Source organism: Orcinus orca, chromosome 19, assembly GCF_937001465.1.
Source record: "Orcinus orca chromosome 19, mOrcOrc1.1, whole genome shotgun sequence".
In the NCBI taxonomy this organism is placed as follows: Eukaryota; Metazoa; Chordata; class Mammalia; order Artiodactyla; family Delphinidae; genus Orcinus; species Orcinus orca.
In genome coordinates, this window is record NC_064577.1 from 5,513,552 (window position 1) to 5,535,514 (window position 21,963).

The 21,963-nt window shown below is 35.2% G+C and overlaps 1 protein-coding gene across 1 annotated transcript in view; it reads right to left on the reverse strand.

Moving 5' to 3' along the window:
- Positions 1–610: 610 nt before the first annotated feature.
- Positions 611–21,963, reverse strand: part of NUFIP2 (nuclear FMR1 interacting protein 2) — a 28,947-nt gene continuing 7,594 nt past the window's right edge. The window contains exons 3-4 of the mRNA XM_004267111.4: positions 10,835–10,867; positions 611–9,057 (exon numbers count right to left, since the gene is read on the reverse strand). Coding sequence (XP_004267159.1) covers positions 9,005–9,057; positions 10,835–10,867 — 86 coding nt within the window. The 3' untranslated portion in view covers positions 611–9,004. The remainder of the gene's footprint in view (positions 9,058–10,834; positions 10,868–21,963) is intronic.

A 21,963-nucleotide genomic window follows, 5' to 3' on the forward strand; every position in this document is an offset into this window, starting at 1 on the left:
TTATAGAAATCACATTTACATGTCTGAGAATCTTAAAAGACAAGCTTCAGTAAAACCCCAAGTTCCCTTTTGTGTCCTTGCAAGTCACTTACCTGGCCAAGGACAATGATTCCCTATTTCAAAGAACATGAAAGCATATAACCCAAATGCATCAGTCTATATAGTGACACACACTTTTGGTAAATGTTTTTTCATCTTTTCTAACCCCCACTCTAATGTTGATGTTAGCACTGTTTTTTTTTCACTTGTGACAAATCAATGCTAAACAAACTTAGGAAGTTTCTCAAATATGCATTGCCATATTGCTTAACTGCTTAGCTCAATTTCAGTTTCTTATTTCAACTGGAAGAACATAAGGCTCAATGTCATGACAAAAGGCAGGATAGCTGCTCTCACAACCGATTTTTCCATACATATGGCAATTCTTAAGTACCTTAATAACCTGTATGATTAGAAAAAAAACCATGACCTATGACCATGCTATATTTAAGACAAATTATTTGTACATTTGACACTTTGAAAAAAATATTATCAATGTCATGATCTTAACTTAGTTTTCAGTAGTTTTTTTGAATTAAAGCACACAAAAGATGATAACACAAACACCTCAGAAACTTTAAAATTTTTTATTCAACAATGTACACTTATTGTCTCTTAATTTGATCTACAAATTTCTCAAGTTTTTTTTCCTGATAAAATAAGTAAATCTGGGTATGGATGTAGAGTGTTTGTAATTTGTATTTTTAAAACACTGAACATGAAGTAAGACACCAATAAAGGAAGATCATCATGAAACTGACACTTCCTCAGAATCCATGACATCAGAAACAGCTATGGCAAATACCTAAGCATTTAGCAAAAGGGTAAATTTCTGGCCACTGTTCTTGTATCTAGAAAAGGCCTATCATTCTGGACTGGTCAAAACAAACACTGAAAAAACATTTTTTAAATTGGGAGATGGAAGGAAAAAAATCCTCTAACATAATTGTAGCCCATTAATTGTCCTTTCCCCCAGATTAAGAGGTAACTCAGCTCCTAAGTGCTGATGCACACAAGACACAGAAATTACTTTGCTCCTCCAATAATGTTCTAAGACTGAACATGTGAACCACTGACAGATGCTGAGGAGTAGTCATAGCCATCAAAGATGATGCTATACTCCTGCATTCATGCCTTTTAAGGCCATGCATTATGGGCCACCTTTCACATCTTGATTAGTAGACTTAGATTTTAACTGTCACTTTCAGTGAAGGTATAGAAGGGTTTTGCTGTGTTTTCAAAGACAACAACATACATTAAGAGCACACTTGATGATAGAGAAGTAATATTCTTCTATACATAGGAAAAAGCTATAAAACAGAAATATTTCTTTTATATCTAGGAGCAAGGGGAAAATACCATTAGTATTATCTCTACTTAAACATATTAGCCTCTTCTACAAAGGTCCGGAAGAGAATATAAAACAATCTTTTAGAAGATGATTTGACAAAACCTGGCCAGTACATCTACACAACCTTTACCTTTAAGTACACATACATGTGAAGTAAAGCTATTTAGTACATGCAGACTGCAGCAATTAAACCAAATCAGCTCAGTTTCTAACCTGTTCTAATCAGCTTGGGCAGTTTTAAAAAGATACACATCATCTTTAACCTGTGCTTTGATCTTTAAAGAATTGAATGATTCTTATCTCAAGTCAGTCATTCATTCAGTAAACCAAATTTATGCTAAAGCAAAGGTAAAAAGGCTATCCTACCTTTAAACCAGGTTTAGAGGTTTAATATAGAATTGTCACAGAACTCCATGTGGCAAAGGTCCTTCCTTCACTTCAGTTTCAATTACTTCCCATTTCTATTTGATCAAATCAACGAAAATTTCATTGAAGAGTATCCAACAGTTTGGAAAGCTGATAAAACTGCCCTGTTTCAAAAAAAAGCCCTTTAGTAGACGTGAGTCAAGCTCTCATTTTAAACCTATGTTATTAAAATAGGTGCCAATTTTCCTCTCTTCTAGTTCCACTGATGAGCTAGCCCAGAACTCTAACTTTGAGCCATGTTTCTAAACATGGTAAAGCTAAGAGCAGCAAAGTAATAAGGATAGGTCACTTTTGGTAATGACACACAAATTAAACTTTCAAGACATGTGCATAGCTTTATTCATCTACTTAGATCTAACCTTTTCATGGAGCTTCGGCAAAATTCGAGTGTGCAAAATGCATTTCTAAAACGTAATGCAAGCAAAGCTTTTCACATTTACACTGGCAGGAAATACAGAGAAACTAACAAGTCACAGTAGGGAGAGTTCAGATCTTTTTTTTCTTTTTTTTAATGACAGAATTGCACAGTTCATTATTTTGAGACAATTGTTGCAGACATAAATATTTAAAATTTTCTAAGCAAGGTGCTTTAACAATAAAAAAATTTAAAGTTGGAAAGAGCCAATAACTTGGATCATAGCTCACATAGAATTCCAAATGAAAGTGGACTCCATTATCTCCCTAGATTTTGCAAACAATGCTTTTTATAACACTAAAGGAAACAGCAAGCTGAAACTTCTTTCAAAGCACACAAGAAATGGTGTCATCACATTACTTGAAGAAGGTGCTGAGCGGGGAGGGAAAGAAAGTGAAGAATCCTTTTACTATTTCCCACTACAGAACAGCCACTAACAGACTAAGAACTGAGAAAAAAAAAAAAAAGGAAAAGATACAACCAAAAAAGTAAATCAAATCACTTCCCAGTTTATAAAATAGTTCCAGTTTGTGACGAGATCTGTAACTTTAAACAGAGAGCACCAGTTGGGTGATAGAATGAGCATTTCATACTGCATAAAAATTAGTGAGGTGGTAAGAACCATCAACTATCTCAGGCATTGTAACATGGCCTTTCCAATTTTTTTTTTTAATATACATGCAAGGCACATTGATATAAAAATAGATCTCTGGCCAACAAATATATTAAATAAGCAAATTAAAATTTTGGCTTTGCAATATTGGCAACATCAAAATATAATCAGATAGCTTTGGACCACATCTCTCTCATATTCTTCCACCCCATTTGGTGTTTTTCCTCCATCATATTGGGTTCAATCTCCTTCAAGTTTGAGTACGTGCTTGAGAAATGACTTTTCCTCTTGTAAAGTAGCATAAGTTTATCTTTCCTAAGTAAAAGTACGCTAGAGAAGAATAGCTGGTTTTGATTGATTTGATTAAACTAAATCGGATTGGCTTGGGGCAACATTATTTCTCCTCTGTATACAAACAAAAATAAGCTCCCAGTATATATAGCAGACAATTGTTTTCTTTCTAAAAGATCAGCAACAAACCAATGATACTTCCTTTAAGCCATTCTTCCCAACTCCTCTTTTTGAGGCAGAGGGAATAACAGAAGCAAAATTAAGATTTAAGATTTTCAGTAGTAGAAGACATTTTAAAGCCAAAACGTGTAATACTAACAGAATTTGTATTTTCCTAAGTTAATGTCCTTCATAGGCCAATACCATAAATAATTTGCACTGATTCCCTCCCAAAGAGAATTTTTAAATTCATTCACTTTTGTTAGTGGCTGTGCTACAGGAAAGGTATCAAAGCAACCTATAAAGGTATGGTATATAGTAATGTAAAAAGTGCATCACATTCTTGATTTTTCAGTTTCTCATAGCAGCAGCAGGATTAATCCAAGACAGAAAATAGTTGTATTCTCATCCTAAAAATGCAACAATACCTAATGAAATGTATTCAGTATCATGAAAGGATCCTCCTCCATGGAGGATAAAGGAAACAAACAGGGGTAAACTAAAGGCATTCATTCATATTTACATATTAAACCACTTTTGTTAACACCAAATCTTTACACCTAGCAAAAGAAATATTTAAGAATAAAGCAGACATTACTAAAGCAGTATCCATTTTTGGAGCCTTTGTTTAGCACCTGAGGAGAAAAGGATTTATGGAAAGCTCTGCAATTTACCTCAAGTTGGTTTTGTTGGTCTACAGAGTAAAATTTTGATATGCAATCAAAGTGAAACTGAATTGGAAAATGTCTGTAGCTATTTTAATAAGGCTGCAGAAAAGGGATACTGCAGTACTATAAAATGGCTTTAGAACTCTGGACATAAACAAAATCTTACGGATAAATAGGGAAGTCTGAATCAGCAAACCCACTTGTGAGGATGGCTGTTCCATAGGTTTCTAGCACATAACTGCTATTTGACACTCCCAGTAATGCAAAAGCAATATACCATTCATGCTTCACTGAGTGTTTTTATCGTGTAGACAACTTAAAACTCTATTTATTCGTAAGACCCTTCTTGAGTAGCAAAATGGTGTGAAATTTAGTTTAAAACTCGGTAAATTTTGAGTGAAGTGAAATTTTGCTTTTCAGTGAAGCCAATGATTCATCATTCTTTAAACCAACCCAGGGTGGTCCTGGTTCTCACACATCTGAACAGATTGATGTATATTTAAATAGAAACATTTTAAGATACTTAAAGCAGCAGCCCATCTTTCTCAAAATAAAAGAATCCTGGTGCTCTGTCAATTAATTACATTAATGAAAATAACATCAATATTAAGAACTAATGATAACCTAATGCATCTCTGCAAACATAAAGCAGTTATTATTCTTTTAGTCTTATCCTCTGCCCCTCCCCTTTAAACAAATATCAACATTTTGGGGGGAAAAAAGCTGAGCAAATTCTACCCTTTCTTTTAAAAATTCAACAGTAAAATTATGGGTAGGACTATTAAAAGACACTGCCTGATCAGAATCTACAACTGGTGCAGCATTAACAGACCTGATCATAATATGTATTTGTCCCACTATAGTGTCTGTTTTACACAGTTAGCACAGGTATACAAGAGGGATCATGTGTTATTTGAGGATATGGCTCAGTGGCATAACTATTCTCATAATCCTTGGAAAGTGTAGACTTTTAATCTATTTCTAGAACTTGAGGAAGAAAGCTTTGAAAGAATGACTTCCTCCTTATTCAAAGTCCTCTTCTAAATTTCCTTGACTGTGGCCATTTGGTACATGACATACAATTTCACTAAAAAAGTTTACAGCAAAAAATAAACCATTAGATGCCTCCAACTGGGTTAGCAACAAGCCTAACAACCAAGTACGGAACTACCACTGCTATGTAATGTTTTGTGAAAGAAACACATTTTGTACTGTGGACAACACTCATTGAGGTTTGTCATATTTTCCCTAGAAACGGTTATTTGAAAAAACAATGCAGCACTTTTTTTCCTTTATAAAGTTTTTGCAGATTCTGTGATGATTAGGGTAAGCAGATGATTAAGGAAAACAGCAAAATTCTAAACCTCTCCAGCTATTTAAGGAAAAACAAACTGCCATTAACAAATTCCTAGTTATTGTCTATCCACTCCTAGAAAGTAGAGGAGGAGGAAGGGCTGACTACAGATGCTGTAAATACATTGTATGTGAAAGCTCATTATTACTGAAGTCAGAGGAAAGGCTATGGAATTAACTTCAGTTCAGCAAAGTGGGGTGAATGAAGAGAAAGATAAATACACCCTGTCTTTTGTGGGGAAGGGGAATTATTCAAGACATCTACAAGAGAGTGGTATGTGACACAGACACCTACAATCAAGACAGATTTAAAAAGAAATCTTCACCCTTAATTAGTATCTTCATAGCTATTAAAAAAATAGGTCATGATTTCATTCTTAGTGCCATTTTTCAAATACTACCCTTTTAAGGATTAAAACCACCTGACTTTATTCTGTGTAATGAAAACAAATGGCACAAAATAAATACAAGTTCATTCTCTGAATACTAATATAATGTCTTACACACATTCATTTACTAATTTTTAATATCTCCCTCTCTCTCACACACACAAGCACTCAACAAACACACACACAGACACACACCTTTTCAGTCTTTATAATGGAGGGATGTTAAAAATCCCCTCTAGACTGTATTTGGTTTATGCTACAGTACTAATACTCTGAGTTGAATAAAAATTCTTTATACCGAACAATAACACATCAATGTTATTTAAATGTGCTAAATTAATCACAGCTGAAGCTTACACAAAATAATCAGAAAACATCAACTCTTAAGATTTTTCTTTTTTTAATAAGTGCTCTGTAAGGAATTGTGTGAGGACCTAAGAAAGATTGCGACAAGTAGAGTTAAGTGTTACCAAACAGCACAAAGGAGACATGTCTCAAAAGTCCTGCTTGTACCTAGGCAAGTAAGTCCATTAACCCAATGCCCCCAAAATACTGACAGTTAATTATGGGGCACTAGGGTTCCAGAAGGTTAAGAGACATCCCTAACTCTATACCTCTAACCATATAATCAAGGAAATTTCAGTGGGGAAATCAAAGTGAAATGTTGCATTGTTTCATTTAGAAGTGAGACTCAAAAACCTTTGGACAGACACAGAGATGGGGTACATTCTCTTTTTGGCTTCTCTAAACATGGAGGCCTGAGGGATGTGGAAGGGAAGTAGGAAAGCAATGACAACTTTCAAAAGGTATTTTCAAGTAAGTGTTGCTTCTAAATTAAAAATTCAGATGCGGGCTGTTTTTTTTTTTTCCTTTTAAAATATATATTCATTCAACCTCTGTATATCACAAACCCAGAAAGTTTCTTGTGAGTTGTGACACAGAAGAGCTTTCAAATTCCAGGTAAGCAAAATGGATGTTTAAAAAAAGGAGGGTGACAAGGGGAGAGGGAGAGAATCTGGCCCTAAGGCGACAAGTGGTTACACAAGGCAATTGAACACACAGCAGAACTTTAAAACCTGTAAAACAAACTGGAGCCTTTTTTTTTTCCTTTAATCAACCTTGTATCTTTTTTTTTAACCTTTTGAAAATTTTTATTTAAAAAAAAAACACAAAAACACAGACTTCTTTCACTTCAGTATGTGGTATGATGCATTTTCCAGTTTGTTCAATGCTTTAAAGCTCAAGGATGCCTCTGCTTTCAATTGTACATGGGCCTGAAGCATCCTAGCTTTTGGCAAGCAGGCAGGAGACTCAACAAAAATCAAAATAGAACAAGGCAGACTAAATGCAGGGCACATCTGTAAACATATTATACATTTGAAAATTACAATATCTGTAAAAGTGATACAGTTTACAGGGGAAATGAAACTATCTGGAACTGGCCTACCACAAGTTTCTGAACCTGGACTGATACAATAAGTTATTATATATATATATTATGTATAAAAGTTTTGTTTACATCAAGTGGAATTGGCAATCCATGCTTATACTTTTAAAATCTAAGCAGGGCAGAAATCCAGACTATAAAGATATTTTCTCTACTCTATGCTGAGTCCAACAGCTTCTTTCACAAACTACTTGTTAAAAGCCTCAAATAATCAACAAAACAAGAAAACTCATCCATACTACAGTCGCTCAAAACTGGACATTTCTTAAGCAAAAGGGTTGAGCAAAAGTAGTTACTTTCTCCCCAAATACCCCTGGGGATCCAGTCTACTTTTATTAGAAGACTACATCTCTCTATATAAATGCCCTGCTATTTTAACCTGTATTTGACATACATGGATATACTAATTTCTATGTGTGTGTGACGCAATGCTATGTCAGGCCAGAGAACTTGTTTTTACGCCACTAACACCACCCAATCTTAAATTGGACCCTTAGTTTCTGCACACACAAAAAAATTTATTTTAGCATGCTATATACAAGCTGCAGTGCAACAGGATGGTAATGTGATGATAAGACAGGGCTAATGCTCTTCTCTGCCCAAAAGAAAATTTCCAGAATTTCACATTATTTTCTTTAAAAAACCCATTTGCTCTAGTATTAAAATATATTTATTAAGATATAATCAGAAGCTAATAAGCTCAGAAGTATAGTCTGAATGGAAACACACCTTCTATAGGCAGGGTTTATTACCTCCTCACTGGCTAAAAACATGAAGTTTCATAGTTTTCATGGACTTTTTTCTTCCCCCTTTAGATTATTTCTGAGAAATTAAAAGAGAATTTACAGAAAGGTACAGAAGCTTCTCTTCAGATGTTTGATGAAAAACAAGAAAAACAGCACATTTAGTGTTAGTGACAGAGAGCAAGTCCGGAGCACCTACAGTTGAAAAGCAGAATATATTTTTGCTCCCACTTACACAATTACATTAAAATATGGGCACAGGAGTATTTTTCCATATTAAATATCTAAAGCCAATTGTTTGTTCTGTAACTTTTCTTTAAATGACACTCATGGATTCTTTACTTATTAAAGTCCAATATGTAACCAAAGCCAAGTGAACTATGTACCACCAACTATTCCAGAACTGTAGAACTTCAATGCCCTCCCCTATCCCCACCCCACAAAAAAATAAAAGGAAAGAAAGAAAATATTTCCCCAACACCCCACAGAGGCTGCTTAGCTCCTGGCAAGACATGCAAATCATATTCTCTAAAAAAATACACCCCTGCAAACTTCAAGGCATTTTATCCAGCATTCTCGCAGGGCTCATAGTATAACCAAAAGATCAAGGGAGGAGTGGGGAAAAATGTTGAATCATTCTGGGTTCCCCGTGATTAGTGTATCACTTTAGTCACAGAACAAGATACAGAGATCTTTTAAGTGGATTTGCCTTTCCAGTGGGTCATTTGTTGCCCAAGTTGATGACAGCAGGAACTTTAGAACCACGCTTGTTAATAAGTCCATATTCATTAATCACTTGCATTCACACTTAAAAACGAAAACTAACAAAAGAAAAAAGAAAAAAAACTATTCAGTACCAGAGATTAAATAACCATGTGTAGTCTCTTGAAATAAATTTGATTCCTTAAGAAGTCTAATTACTTTCAGGTGCCTTTTTTTTAAATAACTATATATATATATGTATATATATATATATTTGTATATATTATCCTGTGATTCTACTTATGGTTCCTCTGCTGCGTTGAAGATCTAGGAGCATAAAAGCCTTGTGTCCCCCATGAACGGTGGCTCTAATGCTGCAGAAAGGTTACAAATAGGCAGTCTGGTCCTTCATTGATCTGGACTATCCATGGCTTCATTGTAAGTGATTATCCTTTTGGGATCTGCAGGGAAGTTTAAAAAATAAACACATAAATAAAAACGAAGTCTGAAATCCCCAAATGCCCATGTTCAAAAAACAAATCCCAAATAACCATCATCATGTAAACTCCTTTTATGAAAACACAATTTAAAGGCCATTTCCTCTTTGTATCAACACATGTGTGATTCATTTTTTCTCAAATAAATCCACCTCAATGGATTCCCAGCATAAAGGTCCTCGAGCCAGTGAGGGGCCTCAACGCCTACAGGTTAAGAGGGTTGAGTTCAATTAACCAGGACAATGTGCTTCTCCTGATTATAAAAGTAGCACATTTGAAAAAAGCAGACAAAGGTTAAGTCATCAATAATCCAATACTAAAGTAAACACTTAGATTTATTTTCTTTTGTTCTTCTCAGCAAAATGAAGTCAAAATTTATTTAAGAAATGTGGATTGTCTATTAAGGAACTGTTCAAGAAACACCTAGCACCAAAAATTTCAGGTTAAATTAAAGCAAAACTACCAGTTCCGTCCTAATTATTACTTATTTCTTCCCTCTAATTTCCCATAGCACCACCAGACTTTATCCTCAGCAACAGCAAAAACCTGTGGATATCCTAGGTTGAAGTATAAAACAGTCAGAATGTGTCTGGGCAAAGACTCCAGTGTTATTTTAAATTCCCATTATTTATCTGTATGCCCCCCTCTTCTGGAGAGCAATGTTTTTATTACATACTACGTCTATCTACCCTAAGAACTTTTTGAAGTACACATGCTTTAATGAAAATAAAACTTGTCAACCTAATAGAAAAGTATAAAGGCCTGAAAATAATATCGAAGAATTCAAGCTCACCTGAGGCTAAGAATCAATCTAACTTAGTCCAGAAACAATATCCTTTCTAGAACTCCAAGGGACATCCATTAGCAGCTTGCCAGGAAGGCAACGCTCAATTCTTAATAGTTAATAACCATTTTAGAGTAAAAAACAGGTAGGTCTACTTCTGCAGGGTATATTTTCTAGTCTATGTTTTAAATGTGTGTTTGAATAAGGAGGTACACAGAAAGCAATTCAAAATAATTTAAGAGCTTGCTAGTTATTTTCAGGTCATGGCTGTGTTAGACAAAAAAGACCTGGCCTAAGAATAAGAGAGAGGATGGAAGAAGAAGCAATGCTGGAAAATCGGGGAATCTTACTTTCTAGTCCGGACACTTTCTAGTTTATATAGTAACCCCTCTGTGCCTCAGTTTCCTAATTTGTAGTAAGAAAACAGAATTTCTAATGCCTTCAAGTTCTGAAATTCTAGGACTTTCACATTCATCTGAAATTCACTTATTTTAACTAGCAAGGTGCATGGCAAGTGGGATCCAGCCCTGTAAGTGGGCTTACAGGGCTCTGAAAGCCAAAATCTATTATTAGTGACTGACTCTCCAAACCAATACTCACTTTATTTCAGGTATCCCACAACTAACATATTTTATTGTATTTGGAAATAAAGCACTCAATAATTAAGATAAGCAATTTTCAGTTTTTTTAAAATTCCAAATTATCCAGATGTGGATTATCCAGTCCCTCTGCCCTCCTGCTACTCACATCTTGTTTACGGGAGTGAAGGAAGCTAATCTGCTATTCTGTAGATTTCTAACCTTCTTTGCAGAGAATATACAGCCCAAATAAGGTTTTTAAAACAGCTAATATTTTTATGAACTATGAATTTCAGTTCTTAGGCTACCCTTTGTCTATCACACAAATACAGATAAAGACTGGCCATAAGGACATTTTAGGTAACCTAACCATTCTTACCTTGCTTCTGCAAATTCCAAACAGATTCCATTTCTGCAAAGAAGGAAAAAAAGGATTACTTTTATACACCAAGTTTTGTAGAGCAAAGTTTAAAGCTATGCTTTTCACTTTAAACCTAAAAAACCTAGACGGATTATTGCTGGGCTGGAGGTAGGGCTGGGTTCTATGAAACCCAGACAAAATATTCATATTTTCCTTTAATTCTTGAGCGTGTCATTGAGATGGCCTTAAATGTTGATTACAGAAAATCAATTATCACCTGAAATCAAATTGCCAAGAGAACAATCTGTCTGCACAAACAGTAAAGATATGCACATGCATGCTACAGATAAAATGTTTTTTTGTAATAGCTCATTGTTATTAAAAAACACCAAGTATTTTTTGTCAACCCATCATCCTTCAACAAGGTGCCGACGTCTTTTGAATGAAGCAGTCATCAAATTTAATTAAGCTTGACACTTAAAATGCCTTATTAAAATTTTACTTAACTCTGTGTTATAGGTAAGTAGTTCTCTCCTACAAACCCAACCTACTCTTCTTAACCCATAAGGTCAAAATGTCAATCCATACCTATTTATTAATAACACACAACCCTTATCTGTTCCAATTCCATTCAAATGTGATCATTTACCATGTGCCTATTTTAGTATCTTAGAATAAGGGAAGTAGGTACATGACCAAACTGTACTGACATACAGAGAGAGGGCAAGAAAAACTCTACCTGGAAGCATAAGAAAAAGCTTCACAGAAGGGATATTTGAAGCCTTGAGGAATAAGACAGTAGACGACTATTACACCACAAGAACCTAAGAACTGTTCCTTGAAAGGAGATTAATGTAAACAAAAACTACTTAGTAATGGGAATGACCTATAACTAACACTGAGAATAAGTGCTCTTCCACAGCCCTATAACTACCATTTTGAAAAGACAAAAAGGTGATTTTTATTCTGTATAACTGGACTGTCTGTAATTGTATTCTATAATTTATCAGCAACCAATTATAGTTAAGGAAAAATAAAACTGGAGCTCATTAAGATCAGATACATCTGAACATGGGTTATAGTTAAGGTACAATATAATAGCTCCCCAGGGCTAAAAGGAAGTAAGTGTCGTCTAGATCTAAAATTATTACTTTTTGTTTTATGTGAATGGATGGGGTCAGGGAATGGTAGAATCACATTCTCCCTGCCCCCACCCCATCAAACTCACTTCTAAAAAACCTGCTAAGATGTTTTGAAAATTTGTCAAAATTGGATGTTTGGAGTAATGGGTTAATTATTCAAAATGATCAAAGAATTACCCAGATAAAATCCCATTCAAGGTATCACAGCAATTCCCTGATTAAACAAAGACTGGGAATAATGCACTGGTTGCCACTTGGTCCAAGAGCTTAGATGGATGCTATGGCCTTTAAATTGCTGAGCAGATGCCCATCTAAAGATTGGCAGGAAAATTCCCATCTCCTAGGAGGTCTAAGGAGAGAGAATTGCAACCAGTCTAATCTGGGAAAAAAAAGAAGATATATCAGGAAAGGAATTCTAGTCATGGCACTCATGTATCTATCACTTCAATATAATTTCTAATCCCACTAGTTTCAGGCAATTAGGAGTAGCTGCAATAGTCATTAGAGCTGTTATCTACAAACTTCTGGATCTCAGAATGGCTTACTTTAAGAAGTCCGAAGATAAGCCTTCCTTTGGTTGACCTCACTACAGAAAAAATTAATCCAACCACCTTTCCCCCTTTTAAAGTACAGAAATCTCCCATTTTGCAACAGATAAATTCCTGAGTTGTGTATACACAGATTACTTGATGCTCATTATTTAAAGTCTGCTTAATGCAAAGATACATCTATATTTAGTTGTATGTTGAGAAAAGAAAAGAACAATAGAACTTTTCATTGTTATAGCCCGCCTATGCTATAACATTTTCCTTTCTCTTCTCAGCCGAAAACCTCAACCTGCCGCTGCCCCACCCTGTTTTTGGTGGGGGGGGGGGGCGGGAGAAGGGCACTACATTCAAGAGTCACAGTAGCAGCATACTATTGTACTTCTAAAGCTGAGTAAACATACACATTTAGAATAAAGACAAAAATAACTATTTGCAAACATCCCATTTCTTTAGTGGATTGAAGACATTTCCTTAGCTTCAACTAGGACATTCAGTTTTACATTCTACTCTAATAATTTTAAATTATTTCTGGCAAGAAAATTTTATTACCCTCATATATGGGCTCTGGAGTAGTGAATTTGACTATGACTCCTGAGGAGGGAAAAGGGATGCTGACTTAGCTAAAAAATTAGTCATGGGCCAGCCTAGCTTCCAGCCAGGAAATCAGCATTATCTGCAGTGTTGTACTGAGAAATGAATGCAATTCCCCTTCCTGCTATTTAATATCAATTACTTCTATAACTAGTAGCAACTTGATCTCCTTGACTAGAATTTAATGTTTCCATGAAACTCCAAGTTAAGATGAAAAAGAAGGGGAAATAAATCAAATATTGTTTGCAGGATTATATGCCATGCTTCAACCACTCTAAAAAGACGAACAAGAAGCTAGTGACAGAGAATACATGGGAAAGAACTGAATGACATTTTGCCCTCTTTCAGGTTACAAAAGTCTGGATTCAGACATTAAATATGAAATGAGTTTCTGTTTAACTTTATAACAAGAGAAGCTGAACAAGTATAAAGAAGCCTACAGAAGGCACCTTCAACTATACAGAATCATAACATAGCATAACATTAATCTTTTTACTTTTAACACTGCCCTCTTCTACACACATGCACTCACACACACACACACGTCTAACTTCCCAGTTCTTTTAAAACAGGAATCACATCATCCAATTATGTAAACAGTTATTGAGAAACAGCCACAGGGCCAAACTTGGTAGGCAATTTTGTCATGATTCTATCATTTAAACTACCACCACCCAAATTTGAAATTTTACTGTATCAAAATTTTAAAAATTCAAATATTTAGTAATGCCACTCAAATGAATAAAATGTAACATTCAATTTTCTAAAGCAGACTACCTTCTATGTAGTTCCCTATCTCAAGGCTTCCTGTAGTAAATGCCCAATTACCTACAAGTTCTTAATTCCAAGTGGATTAAAAAGCACTACTTAGGGGATAGGGATATAGATACAAAAACAGAAGAAAATGCTCTGCCTCTGTGAGCTTAGTAGAGTAGGTAGGTAGCTTTTCTAGGTAGAAGAAACATCAGCACAAACAAAGCTTGATGGTATTTTAAACAAGGTGTGCTAATTTAAAGCAGTCAGCCAACTGGGTTCTACATACCACTTGTTTTTGCAAATAAAGTTTTACTGGAACAGAGCCACGCCCACCGCTTTTGTGTACAAGGCTGAACCAATAACAACAGAGACTGGCTCACAAAGCCTAAAATATTTACTATCTGGTCCTTTATAAAACAAGTTTCCTGACCCAGGCTTTAGCAGTCACAGGTAATTTAGTAAGTCACTAAGAGGAAAAGATTTAGACAACAACACTATTCAGGGAACAAAGCTGAAAGTCATCAAGAAGGAAAGATTTAGACAAAGAAAAATGCCTTTTTGCTATTTTGGGGGAAGAGCACAAAGCATTCATAAAGAAAAGTTTGTTATTTAATTACATCGGTGAAGGGAACCTACTGAAGAAATATGAGGTTATTAACTAAATATTAGGAATGATTCCTCAAGGCAGCTGAAGAGAATGGATGAAATGACAATACAGAAAAAGAGCCCAGTAAATGTTACTGCAGAAGTAAAGAATTTAGGACAGTTGTATTAGAGACAGAAAAGAATGGAGATGTTAGAGAGGATCCATATAAACCTAACGATAAGGGCTGTATTTGTATTGTATGTTAATTCCCTGAGAGGGAAGGCAAGAAAGAAAGAGCAGGTTTTAGGAAAAAAATGAATTCAGTTTTACAAACACAGAATTGGTGTGATGTTGAATTGAATATACGTGGTCTGAACTCAGCATAAAAGCAGCTGAAGAAGTCTTAAGCTTAATTCACAGCAACAGAATTAAATGAGATTACCCAGGAGTTCAAAAGCATGAAAAGGGGACTGAAGGAGCACCAACATTTGAGAAAAAGAGAATGATACCAGGAAGGTTATATCAAACATACAGGAAGTAGGAAGAGTGGGTAGAGTTAAGGAAATGGAAACTAGAGAATTCAGGGAGGGAGTGTTCAACTACTGCAACTCTTACCCAAGGTTAAGACATTTGTAACTTTCTAGTTACCTATCCCCTTTTCTCTAGCCCAGTGCCACTGCCCTGGTTCAAGCAGTGGTATCCTATGCACATTTCTGAAGTTGTCTTTTAACTGCTCTCTTATGCAGTTAACTGAGCCTCACTTTCTATTTTCTACACCATGGTTATAATTCTCTTCCTTTAAAAATATAAATCTGAAAGTGACCACACTGCTCAAAACATTTCAATGGATTCCCACTTGCCTACATGGAGACTGGTTCTGTGTATGTCTCATATAAAATTTATTTGTAGGGCGTCCTTGGTGACGCAGTGGTTCAGACTCTGCCTGCCAATGCAGGGGACGCAGGTTCAAGCCCTGGTCCGGGATGATCCCACATGCCACGGAGCAGCTAAGCCCATGTGCCACAACTACTGACCCCGCGCTATAGAGCCCGCGAGCCACAACTACTGAAGCCTGCACCTAGAGCTAGTGCTCCGCAACAAGAGAAGCCACTGTAATGAGAAGCCCGCGCACTGCGACAAAGAGAAGCCCCTGCTCTCTGCAACTAGAGAAAGCCCGCACGCAGCAACAAAGACCCAAAGCAGCCAAAAATAAGAAATGAAATAAATAAATTTCTAGCATTTGACACAGTGGCTGATACATTAATAAATTCAATGACTAAGTTAAAGATTTAACTTGCACCATTCACCTTCCTTGAAACAAACTGAATAACTGGCAATCTTCAAACACTATTTCACTTCCACCTAAAATATTCTGACTCTCCTTCTACAAATAAATAAGCCAACGTTCACTTCTTTTTTGAATCCTGACTACCCTCATCCCCTGACCCCACCCATTCACCTTAGCAGTTTCTCTATATTCTAAATGCATTTTTCTATAGAGGAATGACACTAGTAATTTCTTTCCATATGTTTCCCCATCAGACTGAGTTCCTTAATAACATGAACCCTCTCTTTTCATCTGCTTATCACCACACACAGTGTTTGACATAGTAAATAAATATTGATTTGAACGGAATACTACTCATAAATCAGTCAAGGAAGTAATAATATAGAAAAGTAGTTTTAGGTAGACCCATTTGAAACTGCTATTATTCAACCTGTTTTGACCTACAAAAACAGCAATTTCATGTGGATCAACCAAATAGATTAATCTTCTAATTCTAAAATCCTTCAAAGAAAAAGACTGAAGAGGGTTAAAGCTAACTAAAAGCTTAACTGTTTGCCTTTAAAACTGAAAGATACTACTGTCCCAGTTTAATAGAACATTTAAAAAAAATCATTTATAAACATTTTAAGAAGCACGTAATGGCTCCCCACAAAAAGAAATCATATATAAGGCAAAACAAGCTGATTCCCACAAATGAGAACCCCCAGATCAATTTATCAGTAATCATGCCTTCCAACCCCTTATTAAGACATTTTAGATCAATTTCTGTAAAATTCTGCAAGGGTGGTGGCATAAATTTAAATTCTGCTTTTTCTCTAGTTTAGATTTACCTGTCTTTTGATGATTTCTGGCTATCCCAACACTGTGTTTTGCTATCCTGACTTCCTCCTTCTCAACCAGTCACTGTACCTACCTACCTATTCTTTTGCTTGTCAGAAATTTCTCCCCACCCTTTTTTCTTTTCATTTTGACTATACCCATAAAGAAATACTGTACATTTTCAAGTAAAGTTGATTAAGGTAGTTGTTAAGTCACCACCTTTTCAGTAGATGCTTAATGAACTCTTCAGTGTATCAATCTCAATCCTACATTCCCAATTTGGAGCAACACCAACAGACAACAGAATTGTCTGGACAACCTCTAAATACACACAATCGAAACTTGGAGCACTTATTCTATTCCAGATTACTTTTAAAGGTTAAATATAAAATTCAAGTTGCTTACAATGAAACTGCCACTACTATGAAAGTAATAGACAATTTCTGTTTTTATAGCATGGGTGATTACTTCCCTCAGGACTTCAGCTAATGAAATCTAGGGGTTAAATTTTAGCTTCTATTAAATTCCTTACAAGTTACCTTCCAGATTAGTAGCAAATTACTGTACTCATAAAGCAGAATTAATGAGAAATCAAGTACCCAGTATGGATGTTAAAATGGAAAGTCACTGGGAAAAAAGGATCTCACACGATTATTAAGAATTACTTGTCACATACATTCCTATATGTTCCATATTACAGAGAGGGGAAAAAAGGACTCTTCCCAAATATAGGATATTCAGCTAGGACTGAAACCAAACTCAAATCTGCAGGTACCTATTAATAAGATTATTAGAAAGATAGCTTTGATGGCACAATTATGGAGCAAATGCAATACAGTGAAAAGGCTTATTAAGCACTGTGTTAACGGGAGAAAATTTAATATTCAGATCTTTTTGTGAACAAATATATAAACTGTATGTATAGTTCCCATCAGTTTTATGGATCAATTTAATTAACCATAACTTGCCTCCTCAATATCCTGTTTCCCTTGGGAGATTGGGATTGACATATATACACTAATATGTATAAAATAATAAGAACCTGCTGTATAAAAAATAAAAATTTTTTAAAAATCCTGTTTCCCATTATCCTGCAGATGTAGAAATATTTATCAGTTCCCTCTTGCCCTTACCCAATCTAAAAACTTTAAAAAAATAAATGTTTGTTCATTTTTGGATAAATAATACATTCACATGACTGCAAATACAAAGGGGAAATCTTTGTTACTTCTCTGCCGGGACTATTCCAAGAGTCTGACTAATCTTTTACTTCTAGTCACCAGAAAAATGGCTTCTAATCTACTCTACAAATTGGTGCCACATTAATCTACTCGAACAGAGATCTACAAGTCAATTGTTTAATACCAACCCAGTTTTTACAGCAGTTGAGTACAATCTGGTAACACAAAACAAAGGCTGATATACTTATTTTATAAAATTAGAAAACCCAGGCCTAAAAATGATAAATGATTTGCCCAAGTACATAGGAATTAGGAATAGCATTAAAACCCCTGTCTTTTGTCAGTTTAAATTACTTCATTCTACTTGCCTATCTCCCTGATATTCAGTGGCTCCCCCTGCCTCCAGATGGAAATTAAAAACCTCCATGATCTGGCAATTTACCTTCCTTCTCTTTTATATCCCCTCACCACATCCAAAATGGATATCTTCCTACCTTACTTGTTTTCCAACTTTTCTGTTCTTTATCTTTCTGTTCTCTGTATTTTCATTAAGTCAAAAATCTTACCCCCATCCATCAAAATCCAGTTTAAATGCCACTGCCTCCAGGAAAACATACCCTGCATTTGCTCTTCCTACCTTTACTCCAGTAAGAAACTCTCTCTCCCCCAACTAAAATCTCTTATTTTTATCCTTCTTATGACATTTAAAATCCTTGCCTTAAAACTTGTTTATTGTTTTCTCCTCTACTGAAGTTCTTTAAAGGAAAAGACTCATCCTGTGAAAGCAAGTCTTCCACAACTAGGCCTATGGTAGGTACAACATTAAGAGGAAAACAAATTATTGCACAACTCCTTAGAAGTACAGAAAACTGTGACAGAAAAGAAAAAAAAAAGAATTAAGCTGAGGAAAGTTCTCTATAGACCTAGAGTCCCAATCCTAGTCGGCAATTAGAACCACCCAGTGAGTTAAAAATTTCTTTCAATCCAGGACCCAACTCGAGTGGATCAAACCACTTATGCCAATAACCTGCCACCTGTGGAGGTAATACATAAACAATTTTTTAAAATTTCATGCAATAGCCTAGAGCTGCCTTAGGAATATTTTATACTAGACAGCTTTCATTTTGACTCACCCCAACCATCAAAAATTAAATCTTACACTATTTATCTCCCCTGCGTCTCTATGTGCTGGGTAAATTTTATCAAATCAAATTATTTAATGAATACTCCAAAATGTCAGCATTTTGAATGCTTAATATCCTTTAGTGCAGTATTAGCCAGGCAAGATAAATTAACTGGTTTAAATTAACACATTAACCACACAACTCACACCAATCAATGTTACTTCTTGGATTCAAATGACTTTAGACCATTTCAAAACTAAAGATATCACCTCAGAAAGTTAGGATCTAGTATTCTAAGCCTTTGACAACAAATCAAAGAGTTCTACTAACTAAGCATTCTGAGTAATTACTTTGAAGGTGGCAATGGTTATACGTCTTGGGTATGTGCATTAAAAGCCATCACCCTAACATACTCAAAGTATCAATGAGTAAAATGCTGATACCTGGAATTTGCTTTTAAAAACTCCTAAGCGTGTGGAGGTGGGTAGATGAAATAAGAATGACAATGTTTTCTAAATGTTCAAGCTGGATGATGGGCACATTGGGGTTCACTGTACTATTTGGCTCCATTTTTAAATATACATAAATATATTTATATACTTATATATACTTAAGTTTTTCATAATCAATTAAAAAATTATCACTTTAAAGTTTTAATTCAAGTGTCACTTGAGATAAATAGGAGAAGACGACCTACCTCTTAACTTAAATACTGGTACTGCTATGTCATGGTACAATATTCCCCCCAAAACCACAAAGATTAACAGTCTTACTTCTTAAGAAAAGTTAGTAGCATATTTATATCAAAAGCTATAAGAAAAATCCCAAGAACAAGAATTCCCATCAATTCCTTTTTTATGCCTCACTGTATCTTCATTTCACATCCCTCAACTAAACATTCAGATTTTTAAAATCTGCAGTAACTAATGTTTAAGACCACAGGTAATTAATATTTAATCTAAAAAATGTGCCATTCCTGTCGAACTGACATAATGCACCCTCCTACCCACTATTTCCAAATAAAGTTGCTGAAGGGCTTATTTTTGAAGTTAGGAAGTATGCACAGAACTTTCAATTCTAAGTCTAACTTCATTCAACTTACTCAGTACTAGTTTACTTTTGAACATTTAAAGATCATACTAAAGGATCAAGAAAATAATACAAGTGCTCTTTTAAAGGATAGTCCAATAAGCCCCACTGATTATTGCCTCTTTTAGAACACTTGAAAAAAGGGCAAGCCTTCCTTTAAGAAAAAGATCTTCGTATCTTCAAAAGGTTGTGACCAAAACAAATTCAAATAAAAGAAAAATTAGTGACCTAATGGATTTGGTAGGAATTCAAAGAACCTGCCACTTTGGGACCTAATTGAACTGAGTATTACCTGTTTGTTCTAGGGAGGAAAATAAAAAAATCAATACCAATTTCATCTCAATAATGTCCAATTACAAAACTCAAACTGATGCACTTTACTAAAGCAAATCTTTCAGTTACATCAGCAAAAGTAAGTACAACTGCATCCATGTAGGGGTATTTAGCTTATCTAAATACCATGGATTTCACAGTTAGTTAGCCCATCTATAGGACAAGTGCATACACAGAATACCTAAGAATAAACAGGAGTTAATACTGCCATTTAAAAAGGCCTGCATTTCTCCATAATAAACATCATACATAATACCAACAACCAAGCTCCCAATGGAACAACTTGTCCCAGAATTTTTCCAGGTTGTGGGAGAACATAACACAACCAGGTATCTTCTCAGGCTCACACAACCACCACCAGTATAAAGTAAAGATTTTCCAAGTACAGCGGTCTCTAGAGGGCAGATGGCACAGAAAATATCAAAAACACCCAACTCCCCTGGCAGAATTTAACATATAATTAATCAATGTCTTAAGAAACTAAGTATTTCTTTTTTACCCTAACTTTCCTAAAAACACCCAGCTCTTGATTAACGCGTATTTACTTCCGAAGAGCAGTGCTGGAGAAAAGTGAAAACAGGTAATTTTATCTGCCAGGATTTCTACTCCTAAACTCCCAGAAGGCAATTCTACTATTTACTCCTATTTTTTAAAGGAAGAAAAATTTAAAAGGATATCTGCTTATTTTACTAAATGTCTTACAATCTGCAGCTAAAGTATGGAGACTAGGTAATTTGCTTAGAAGTCACATAAATAGCTTTGTTATTCATCTATGAGGCAGTGATTCTTCCAGGGAGAATATGGTAATTACCTTACCCCTATTATCTGATATGCTATCTCTTCGCTGCAGTTGCAAATCATTGCCTAAATGAGCTACTGTTAAAAATGGGACTGTGCAGTATATATTAGGCGTGTGCATGTACGCATGGGGTATAGATTTCTGTTAGGGGAGGTGGGGGAGGTAGAGAAGGAAAACTGAAAACCACTGTTCTCCAAAGCACAGAGGTACTTGTAACATCATTTGTAAACATCATTCATGAAACAAAAAACATTGTTTTAAGTGGGAGTTTGGGATTAGCATATGCAAATTGGTATATATAGAATGGATAAACAACAAGGTCCTACTGTATAGCACAGGGAACTATATACTCAATATCCTGTGATAAGCCACAATGGAAAAGAATATGAAAAACAATGTATATATGTATAACTGAGTCACTTTGCTGTACAGCAGTAATTAACACAACACTGTAATTCAACTATACTTCAATAAAAAATAAATTTTAAAAAACGGCTACAAAAATACTGCAAAAACAAACAAACCAAAAAAACATTATTTTAAGGCTTTAAATTAGTTATGCCAAATAGCAAATTTTTCCTTAAGACACAAATAAGCCTTATCCTAAGAAGGTTATTAACATGGAGCTTGAAAGATATCTGGTTCTTTTTTAACATGGGCTTTGGGGCTGTGACAGGCGCAGACTCCCAAGAGCCTGGTCCATACAATGATGATTGTACCTGCCATTGTAGTTTGATTATTTTCTAGCTACCTTTTAGCACCCGTTATTCCTTCTTATAAGAGAAAAAATTAGTTGACACTCCACCTTTTTGGACTCCTCCAAAACACTGCTCCTACTCATTTTAAGCAAATTAGAACAAACAAGTGAGCTCACTAATAAAGCAGCATATG